Genomic DNA, 11,953 nt, shown 5'->3' on the forward strand with positions numbered 1-11,953 from the left:
GATGTTCTGTGTGTGGTCGAGTCACCAACTGTCTGAGTCCGAGTCAAGTCTTGAGTCCCAAGTGTTCGGTTCCAAGTCTGAGTTTATTGTTTATTAAGGATCCTCATTAGTCATCACCGTAGTCAAGACTATTCTTCCTGGGGTCCAACTCAAGATAAACATACATTATATTATATCACAGCTATGACAACATCCTGAATTTCATAAAACAAAAGGCATGGTAGCATGTTTTTCCAATATGTTACAGCTCTATACATTATATTTTTTTAAGTGCATTGGTTCTGGGCATAGGCAGGGTAAAGCAATAACCTACTACTAGAACAGGCTGGTGGGTTTGCCTAATGTACAAATATTCTTTACAAGTACATTAAGGTCTGGGGCGGCCTCTAGCTCACCTGGTAGAGAGTGCCCCCATGTAGGCTTGGTCCTTGCCAGCAACCCGGGTTCTAATCCGACCTTAGGCCCTTTGCTGCATGTCATCCCCACTCTCTGTCCCCAATTTCCTGTCTCTCTTCACCTGTTCTGAAAAAAGGAAGGTCTATTGCTAGTCTTTCATCTACTGTCATCCATGACAGCCTAGTATATATTTCTTCCACATTACACCTTGTGGGGTAGCGAAGAACAAGGCATGCTGCTCTGTTCTGAGTGAGCTGTAACTTGACAAGCTCTTGTTTTGACTCACCAGACCCGATCATAGGACAATAATCTAGATGGGACGAGACTAGATTCTGTGTTACTAATTTTATGGTTGAGTGTGTCAACAGATGAGCACTTCTTCTAATGATGGAGATGTTTCTACTCATTTTGGACACTGTGTTGTTAATATAAGCAGTCCATGATAGTGTTTCCATCTATTGTGACACCCCACAATGTGGCCACTTTTACCTGTTCGATAGCATGTCCGAGTCCTCAAAGAATCGCCATGACCTGAGTTGGAGTCCAAGTGTGTCTCACGTCCCCAGTGTTTGAGTCTGAGTCAGTAAAGAAGAATCAGAGTCGAGTCCCCATGACCTGAGTTTTCGACTCTGAGTCACTAAAGAAGAGTCAGAGTCCAAGCTGAGTCACCATTGCCAGCGTTCGAGTCCAAGTCTTCTCCTCAGTTGTGCTTTCACAAATGAAACATTAAGTGGTGCTCTTTCCAGCAGTGGATGTAAAAAAAAACTGTGTGTAGCTTCTTTAACGCAGAAACGTAACCAAGACTGATTTACAAACACACTGGTAGTACACAGTTCATGAACCGACATCATAACGGACAGAGGACTGATGACACCATCTCTAAACCACAAAATAGAAATAGAAATTATGCTGTTGTCTAGTTTCCCTTTTGTGAATTTAAACTGCTGACCTTCAAGTGAAAAGCTTGATCCTCCAGCTAAAAACACACCACCATTATACACAATTTCATAAATCATCAAGCATTTAAAATGCTTAATCTGGCAGCCCGCTGCATTGGGATTCTTTGCTGCTTTGCAGTAAGGCAATTGTGATTCACAAATGAAAGGAAATGATTACCATAAAATATGCAACAAAATCCCGCTAAATTATATATTCCCCTCTTCATTCATAATTCATTGCTCCATGTCGTAACTTGCTCTGTCTCTTCTCTGTTTTATATTTGTCATAATTTAATGAAGATCCATGACAACAGATGTTTGTGAAAGTGTGGATATTTAGCTCTTAAGTTTGTAAGGTGTCAAATAAAAAAATAGAGAGGCTTGTGATAAGAGGCTAATGTATGACGTATGAGTCTAATATGGATAGTTAATTTAGATATGAATAATGTATGTTCGGCCCTTTATCTGCAGAGTCTCCTTTGAAACAGGTGTAATGATGTACGGTTTAGATGCCTACAGTTGATTACATAGTAATTGTTGTTTATGATGTTATAATGCAGCTTACATTCCTTAGTGTGAGAGCCTAGGTGCAACATACGGATGCATTACCTCTAGGAATAAGCCCAAAGTATGGTGAAAGCCCTTTAAGCCGAGCTTGCGATTGAATCATTTGTAAATCAGAGTGAGATCACTTAATATGAAAGGCTTTACCTCCTTCAAAGAACTGAACCTTGGCCTCACAGATATACACTTAATCTTCCCACTGGCTTACAGGAGAATATCAGTATGAAATCAGACTTAGCCTTTTGACACTGGATACAGTTATCAAAGACCCCAGTGGATACTCAGCCACTGCTCCCACATTGAATTATTTATAGGAGTGTCTGTGCTTGTTTAAATGAGACACAACAGCTCTACAAGCTGCAGCCTCTCCTTTGTACTACACACCAGGTACCCTCACTCAAAGCAGCGCTCAGTGACATCTTAATTCTCACTGTTATAACTTACATACAGTCCAACTTTCATAAGTAAACAGTCTCTATGGTCCAATCCTTTTCAAGCTTGAATTCTTGCTTGCAATGACGTGATTAGTGTGAGTAGCAATGCCTGTGCGTGCTACATTTTGAGCTGGAGGTTATTTGAATGAATGCTTTATCGATCCTTATATTTCATTTCCCTGTTTTCTTAAAAGCTACGTAGAATATTTGAATATCTGATATTTGTATCATCTGGTGGTAGTATTAGCAGGAAGTCTACAGTTCAGCTAGTGGCTCGCTGTGGCTGCCCTTACTGTATGTTAACATGCTCTAACAATGCTAACATGCTGAAAAACAAGCTGTTCTTTAGAAGGTATAACTTTATCATCTTCATCATTTTAGTTTAATGTGTCAACATGCTATCATTTGCTCATCACCATCTGGTACGCTGCTGCCACTGCTAAGGACAAGGGCAGAGTGCAGCGTATCAATATCGTATGATTGGCTGCAATCTTCCGTTTCTCCAGGACCTGTACACCTCCAGTACACTGAGGCGGACAGGAAAGATTGTAGCCAATCCCTCTCACCCCAAACACAAACTGTTTGAACCCATCCCCTCTGGCAGGAGGCTTCGGCCTATCAGCACCAAAACCTCACGCCACAGAAAACACTTTCTTCCCCTCAGCAGTCAGCCTCACTGGCGATACATCTATTTCTGATTCTGTTTAGCAGTTAACACAAAATACAGCTAAGGCAATAGTTTTGCAGATATTTCAAAACCAAAGTATTGGACAAATTACAAATTTGACCTGCTGCTAACGCTGGATAAAAAGTCAGGATATCACCAAATTCATTAGGATTTATCATGGGCACCATGAATCTATGTACAACATTTCATACCAATCCATTCAGTAATTGTAGAGATGTTTTAGTCTGGACTGAGGTGGTGGACCAACATTGCCATCCCTAGAGCTATACTACTAGCATGGCTAAAAAGATATTTGGGGTGGACACAGATTGCCAGGATTGTTTCTTTTCTCTAAAATGATGCCATCAACATAATTTTAAAGATAGTATAATAATACTCCATTATGCTAAACACTAGCATATTCACAATGGATAGATCTATATTCTTGAGGTTATCAAAGAGGTCTTTGCTGTCCGGCATCTCTGCAGATGTTGGGTAAGCTGACCTAAGGCCAAACAACCAAAAAGCTCTGGGCACAGCTGCCAAAGTTTAAAGCACATAACCTGGCAAGTACACACATTAAGAAGCTCTTTAGCCAGAGAGAGGGCCACTTTTTTTTCATGCCTTTTTTATGTGGCTATCTGCTCTGTTGGAATGGCAAACTGCATGTGGAAGTTTATAAAAAAATGTCAGAGGAGTGCTCAGAAGGCCACAGAAATGATGAAGGTGCTCTTTGATAGGGGAACACAAATGTACAAAAGAGAAAAAAAATCCAAGGCACTCTTCTAGAAAATTATTTAAAAAAACCCTTTATTTAAATGGCTCTCATCAAGAAATCTTAGTACATTAAAAATAGCTGGGTAGCAACCCACACGTACTGGCACAAAACGGCCTTCTTCTGCATGTGGAAGTGTTGTTGACGCATTGAACATTTGTTAATGCTTTCCTTTGAAATCAAGTTTCATTTCACGTGCCCACACAATAAGCATAGCTTTCACAGTGTCAGGGTTTTGGTATTTTGTTCTGTTTTATTGTGTAGTCTTGTTTCTCTGTTTTGCTTGGTTTCCTGTTTTATTTTGATAGTCTGTCTTGTCTCCCTTGTCTTGTCTAGCTTACGTCCTGTCTTTGTTTGTTTCCCGCCTTTTTTGATTGTTCTGCCCCACCCTGATTTGTTCCACCTGTTGTTTCACCTGCCTCTCGTTCCCTCATTACCTTGTGTATTTAGCCTCTCTGTTTTCTCTTGTCTCTTGTCGGATCGTCTCGTCTTTTTGCTGTGCGTTCTGTTTGTTTCTGCATTCCCTGTCGTAGATTTCCTTTATGAATTGGATTATATCTCCAAGTAAGTTTTGCTTATCTTTAAATAAAACTCTTTAAACTGCATTTGGGTCCAAACCTTGCCTGCCTTCGCACCAGATGTGACACACAGCAGCTGTGCAAAGTCTCATGGCTGTCATGAGGTGAGAGACCTTCCACGTGTTCCCACATCTACACTAAATCTTCCAAAATCTGTAACAAGTGTAACAAGCTAATACTGGTTAAAAGAGGACATATTTTGCACATTTCATTTAGCTGTTTAATACTTGTATTTGGGGTTTCTACTAGACCATGTTAACATGATTTAATGTTCAAAAGCACATAACTGTTCTCATAATATAATCTCTGAATATACCTGTATTCACCGTCTGTCTGAAACGCTCCGTTTTAGCGCCTGACTCTGTAAGCCCCCCTCCCGAAAAAGTGGATTGAGGGTTTTGATACTTTTACATTATGTATATGGCATTGACATGCTTTATAATAAACATGGAATTTTCCCTTTTCATAAGAGGTCCCATACCTTTAAGGACTTTTAAGGTGTTTTCCTCCTTAAGACCCTAATACGCTGCTCTGCTTGCATCATTCATCACAAGGGGGCTGTGTCCAAATTCTAATTAGATTTAGTGAGGCTACAGTTGGATATACATAATACCTAATCTGTTAAAAAAAGTTTAATAGTTTTCTCTCTTTAACTATAGCCTACATACATGTTTACAAAGCACATCATTTTTAATTATAGCATGCCACTGTAGATGTTTGATGCCAACAACAAAGCACTCATGTGATATATGTTGCCAAATGGGTGTGTATAGGCTGTCCTTTGCTTTGAGTGTGACTTCCTCACGCAGCCGCCACACACAGACAGCATCACAAAGATAGAGGCTGACAATTCTTTTGATCTACTACATATCTCTTTTAACCTCTCTACAGTCTACCCGTGTGTGTGTGTGTTTGGAACAGGGTATCAAAAAGATGAATACCTTTTATCTACGCTTTGCTGACTGACTGTCATTCCCGTCCACACTGTACTATATTTTAATTAAATTTATTTTTAATTTTATACTTTTTATTCATCCCCAGTGGGGAAATTACAATTTACACTCTGTTTGTTAGAAATCACTACAAACAGGCCTGAAATACACACACACACACACACACACGGTTCATGCACAAATGGAGAGATGTCAGAGTGAGTGGGCTGCCAGTGCTGGACCAGTGCCCTGAGCGGTTGGGGGATATGGTGCCTTGCTCAAGAGAACCTTGGCAGTGCCCAGTAGGTGAACTGGCATCTCTCCAGCTACCAATCCATACTCCATACTTTGGTCCGTACGGGTACTTAAACCAGCGACCCTCTGGTTCCCAACCCAACTCCCTACGGACTGAGCTACTGCCACCCCCAAATTATATAATTTTACAGCCACCCACCACTCAGACAAAACTTGACTGGATATTCTTCCCCACTAATACCACTAAATAAAGAGATGTTATAGGTGAAATGTAAAGAAGGTACCTATTTATTGGGGGATTTTATGACCTTTGCGCCATCTACTGCATAAACATCATATGAATATGCAAAGTAGGCCAAAGGCAATGCTCAGCAGGAGCATGCTTGCCGGATGACATTCAGAGCCCACAGTCCAGGCCCTCTCTGCCCTTAGACACATGCTGAGTTACTGATGAGTCAAACAATCTTAAGATTGTTCAATCTTTTCTGCTGCATTTGTGATGGACTGATTGCAGTGATAGCATACTGATGCTATTTCATAGGTCTAAAGATCTATCTAGAAGTTTAAGACTGGTTCCCAAACATTTTGGCCTGTCAGATGAACTCATACCTTCATCAATTCCCAAAACTATTCATTGTAGAAACTAGATATTGTTAATTTTTTCATACTTGTTGAACGGTCAATTGATTGGTTGGTTTAGTCAAATCATACGACTACATCTAGTTGTGTTCTAACCATTTATCTATTACTTTTAGCTAACCATTTCAGCTGCTTATGCAATACTTTCAGCTAACTATTTGAACCGTTTCTCCACTACTTTTAGCTACTCATTAGAACTATTTAGTCCTTGCGCTTAGCTATTTATTTCTACCATTTATTCATTACTTTTAGCTAGCTGTAAAAATGTCTCTGCTTGCTTGCTAGCTAGTTTCCATGCACTCTTACATAACTGCAACATGAAGTGTGCAGGTGCTACAGCTGATTTATTCTTTTAATCAAATCATAATTAAATTATTTTTAAATTAGTTGAGCTGCTCCACAATCTTTCCATGTTCCCCCTGGCAACAGTAGAAGTACCCCTGGGGTACAAATACCGGTTAGGAATCACTTAATCACTATCACTTTTTTTTGCATATAGAATATTCTCTGTTGATTGTGGTATGGTTATTCCCACTAAAAGGTTCAGTTACATGATATCTCCTAGGTTTTAACATACCACTAATAAAATAATACTTGTATGTACATATCTCAAACCTTTTATTTAAGGTGACCAGAGACAAACTTTCCAACTTTGAATAAAGTAAAAACATCCATCATTCTGCACAGTGAAGCTCTAAGCTTAATGGTAAGAAAACACAATTTTGGGTGAAAAAATGTCTGTACATGTATTTCACTCTAATTTATAACCCCAAAGCATCAAAGCTCACAGTTGCTGTTGTTGCAAACAGGCTGTTTGTCCAAAATAGAAGAAACAACACTCATAACTGAAGAGGAAAATAGGGCCACCTACTGAATTCTGAGATAAAACATTTCCAAAGCTGACACTTCTCAGAAATCACTTTAAGAGCTAAAAATGTCAAAACAAATCTACGAGGATGCAGATGGCAGATTAAACATTAACACTGTCTTGTCTTGCACACAAGGGGAAGTATAGGACAAGGTACAGGGACACACAAGGACAAAGAGACAAATTACACTTTATACACACAGAAGGCTCTCTTCACAGTATACTGGCCAGGTAATCCATCAGCTAACTCACTGGTTCTCAAACTTTTCCTGCCATGCCGCCCTTCAGAAGCCAAACAAAAATCTGTGTCCTCCCTCTCCCCAGCAAAAGTGATTTAATCTTCATCAATCATTGACAACTAATACAATGACCCTAGTTGAATTTGATTTAAATAAACAAAATGATCCACCATTGAGGAACCGATCCATCCAATTGTTGAGATTTTTCAAATTGACCAACATTGTCATTCCTGGAGCACCACCATTATGGTGGTCTGGCCTCCATCATGTCGGTAATATTGAATGAAAAGATTATAGAGCGATCGATGGGTCACCAAAGTCATTAGAATTCATCCTCAGAGGATATCGCTTGCTGTCGGGCAGAAACCTTGTATCTCCATGTTTCGTCATTTCATTTTTTTTTTTTTCAAAGATCAGTGCTATTGGTCACCCTTTACGTCAGTCTGTGGGTTTAACAAATATTTAATCAGCCACTAGTGTCACGCCCCCGCCTGCTGTGACTTCCGTCTGGTGTGTGTGTGAATGTGTTTTGGTTTATTTCTTCATTTTGTTATGCCTGCCGTTTGTTTTGTTTTTTTGTCTGTCTGTGTTTCTGTTTCTGCCTGCATGTTCCACAGTGTGTGGACACGTCCCCCCCACGCTGACTCTCCTCACACCTGGCACCAATTCCAATCGGCGCACCTGCTACTCATCCTGCGCCATCAACTGACTTAAAATACCAGCCTGACTTTCCTCTCCCTGCCGGCTTGTTGCTTACCACTGAGTATGCATATTCACCAGCTTTCAATATTTGTATTTAGTCTAGTTTCTTGTCTTTGTATTTACCTGTCTGCTCCATTTCCTGACGTTACTAACTGGAAGAGCTCTGTCCTAGAAATAACCCACCTTCAGAATCCTCTGCTGCCAATAACCACGCCACGCACTGGAACATCAATTCTGCAGCCGCACTGAGGAACACAGCCCAGCATCCCCTTCTGCCAGCCCAGCCTTCTTTGGACCCAGCACACCTTCTACCAGTCCAGCCATCGTCGGACCCAGCACCCCTTCTGCCAGCCCAGCCTTCTTTGGACCCAGCACCCCTTCTGCCAGCCCAGCCTTCTTTGGACCCAGCACCCCTTCTGCCAGCCCAGCCTTCTTTGGACCCAGCACCCCTTCTGCCAGCCCAGCCTTCTTTGGACCCAGCACCCCTTCTACCAGCCCAGCCTTCTTTGGACCCAGCACCCCTTCTGCCAGCCCAGTCTTCTTCGGACCCAGCACCCCTTCTACCAGTCCAGCCTTCTTCAGAACCAGTACCCCTTCTGCCAGACCAGCCATCTTTGGACCCAGCACCCCTTCTGCCGGCCCACACTCACAGCTTCAATAAAATATGATTCTTTACCACCTACTCCAGTCTGTGCCTGAGTTCTGTCCCCCATTCCTGACGAGGCAATTTCATCTGACTTTGTTGAAGGTAAATGGCTCAATACAATGTTTTCAAATTTTTCTTTTTTCCATTACCTGAGAAGCAACGGTTTTGTACTGTTTTCACTGACAGTGACATATCTGTAGCAAACTGCACAGAAATCCATTGAGTAGTTGTTTATATATTTAACTCTGAACCACATACAGTATGTCAACCTGACGGTGCCAGAGGAAAAGCCAGGAGATCACACAATCCTCTGGGGACCATGCATGTCTGTACAAAATCCCATGAAAATCCATAAAATAGTTGTTGAAATATTTCAGTCTGGACCAAAACCGACATTGCCATATAGCCATGCCGCTTGCGAGGCTAAAAGTCAAATGCAGCGACCAAAGGTTCACACAACTAGGTGCCCTCAGCGTTGAAGCTAGTTAAATTGATGGTGTGTGCGTGTAGCCAGCTGTGCAGTCACGGTGAAATATTCTCGTTCAATACTGTGTGTGTGTGTGTTCGCTGGGTCTGTAGCTATGGGATCTATCAGTCGATACACATACTGTATGTATATATGCATTTTTTTCAGATCTGCACTGATAACCTGCATATCAAAGCCTCTGCTCTGAAAACATTTTCATTTTGACAAGTCCACAGTGAGCATATTTTGGGGGGAGATAAGCCTGTGAGATATAGGGGAAATATCTCCAAGATACAATATCTCTCACCTAAAATGGAATCAGCTCAGGGTCAGTGAATAATAAATAGAGTAGATTGATGCTGTCATTTCTTAACCTGGCAAGAAGTGTTTAAAAATGGCCAATGAAAAGACACATTTGAATAATTGCTTCTACAGGCAAGCCAGGGTGAGTTACTGAGGTATTATTTAGCCTGGACATACTATATATTAGGAAGTTATAAACCCATGGTTGTTTTTTTCACTGCATATAATCCTCGTTGGACAGTTCCCACCCACCATTCATGACTGAAGCAGATGTAATGATACTTGGGGCCAAGTTTCATTTCAGTTCTTACACTCTCACAGTTTGCACCTGCACTCGTGTCAGTGTTCCTCTCAGACATCAGAAGGGCCTCACACAGTGACACACAATGTGGATGATGAGGACAATGTATTTCAAAGCGGAAGTTGCAACTGATGTACTCACTTCCATATTAGGAGGGCCACTGATTACACACCGCAAGAGTGTGGGAAGTAATACAAGGGAGTGGATTTACTCTAGTCACACTTCATATCCTGTAAACTGTCCTGTTTTACAATGTTGGAAATGTTAAGCGCTGCAGTACAATTTTAAGATTCATAGTAAGTTTATTCTTCAATTTATTCAAGAAATGGCATTTTTAAAAGATTCAACTATCTTAACATGGATAAACAGACTGCTACGAACACATTTGATTGAGGATGTTACAAATGTTTGGCATTGTGAACTGGGGTTTCACCAAGATTTATAAGTTTATTTTTTTCTTTAGCAAAATGGACACAAATAGCTCGAGGAAATTAGTAGAGTAGCCAGTTCTGCTGTTTTTCATACCATAATCATAATTGCTCGGGAGGATTTGTCTAGTTTGATGTAATTACAATAACAAACTGAACACAACCACAACCCAGATATGATCCTCAACGGATTAGATTGTGACTGCAAGAGGGACAAAACGAGTATTTTCTGGAAATATTCAGGTGAAACGAGAAAAAATGTGAGGTTAATGACTCACCAGAAATCTTTGTCCATTCATTTTCAGTCTGTCCACGGTGGCAGCACATTCTTGCATGTTGTTCTGAGGGGCAGTACAGATTGGCTCACTCTCCTGAATTTTACATTTACATTTAACGACAGATGAACTGAACTCCATAAAATGTGTCTTCCTGTCATCTTATGCCACCATCTGTTTATTTCAACACTTGCTTTAGCGGTATACATACCGTATGAATGACAAGAAATGGTCAAACATGAGATTTCACATAATCCACATTAGCTAGATGAACTATGAACTTTTACATTTTAAAGAAATAGTTCCATTATCATCCATTGGTTTTCTGACAGTGCCTTATTTTCTCTCCTATTCTTTCTTGTACTCACCTTGCACATAAAGAAGGCCACCTGCGATGAGTCCCAACCCTCACACTCCTCTCTGGACGGCAGGTTCATTTTGTCTCAACGGGGAATCTGTGAGCAGAAGTGTGCCTTTGGAAGTACAGTTACAGACTGAGCTGTCACGCACCGAGGCTCCAACACACCAGCCAGCTGCAACAAGGAGAAGTACACAGGGAGATCACCTCAGTAACGGCTACACGCACTCTCCGTCTCCCTCTCCTTCATCCGTAAGTAATGTAGCAAATCATGGTACTTTTGAGACGTCTGCATTTGTCCCCAAGATCGCATTGAGGCATCGGCGATAGGGAAGCAGGGACTTCCTCAAAGTCATGTATAAAAAAGTCTTAAGAAACCAAAGTGTCATAACAGAGAGTGACTCAACTTTCACCTCCAGGGCATGATTAATTTACAGCCAAGCAGAGTCAGAGGCATTTATTGTTAATTTATTTTTGTAATTGGGGGAGTTGCATACCTTGTAAAGTGTCTTAATTGTGTAGAGGAGCACAAAGGGAGTCTAGCTTTGTGGAGATGTTGTAATGTTAGAAATGTTTTGTAGGACCATCTATATAGTGGGATATAGTGGCGCGGTCCAGGGTACATTGCTGGAGGGGCAACATTACGGGAGTTCAATCTCAAAACAATGTGTGCCGTCTTGCCTCTCGTCCATACATTAACATCAACAGACTGTACTTTGTTGATGGATTAATCTTTGATCGCAGGGAGGACAACGTTGCATCCAAGTAGACATCCCAATCATTGTGATGTGTGTTGACCAGATTTCTGAGGCCTTAATACACAATTGTAGTAAACAGCGAATGCTCGTAGTTCCAGCTGATAAGATGGATACACTGTTCCAGTGTTTCTAAAGTTTTCACTTATTTATATTTTTTAACTGCAAATCTACAATTTATTATTAATATCTTACTGATATATTTTAATAGCAATGCATTGTTTTTATTTTACACTTGCTTTGGCAGTGTTAACGTCTGTTTCCTATGCCAGTGAAGCCCCATTAAAATGAATTGATACACTGACCTATAACACCAGTAACATATCCACTAGTTACCTCTTTGTATGGTCATTGGTTATCACATCCAGACCGTTGGTCTATTGGTGATGAGCAGAGCTGTCACACTCCATTTCATAGAAAGCAGGTCACAAAGA

General features: G+C 40.9%; 1 protein-coding gene across 1 annotated transcript in view; it reads right to left on the reverse strand.

The window, feature by feature from the left end:
- The window catches only part of blnk (B cell linker), a 37,169-nt gene extending 26,114 nt beyond the window's left edge, over window positions 1-11,055 (reverse strand). The window contains exons 1-2 of the mRNA XM_035992478.1: window positions 10,775-11,055; window positions 10,410-10,472 (exon numbers count right to left, since the gene is read on the reverse strand). Coding sequence (XP_035848371.1) covers window positions 10,410-10,472; window positions 10,775-10,843 — 132 coding nt within the window. The 5' untranslated portion in view covers window positions 10,844-11,055. The remainder of the gene's footprint in view (window positions 1-10,409; window positions 10,473-10,774) is intronic.
- Window positions 11,056-11,953: the final 898 nt, after the last annotated feature.

The sequence above is a fragment of the Sander lucioperca genome, chromosome 15 (genome assembly GCF_008315115.2).
Source record: "Sander lucioperca isolate FBNREF2018 chromosome 15, SLUC_FBN_1.2, whole genome shotgun sequence".
NCBI lineage: Eukaryota > Metazoa > Chordata > Actinopteri > Perciformes > Percidae > Sander > Sander lucioperca.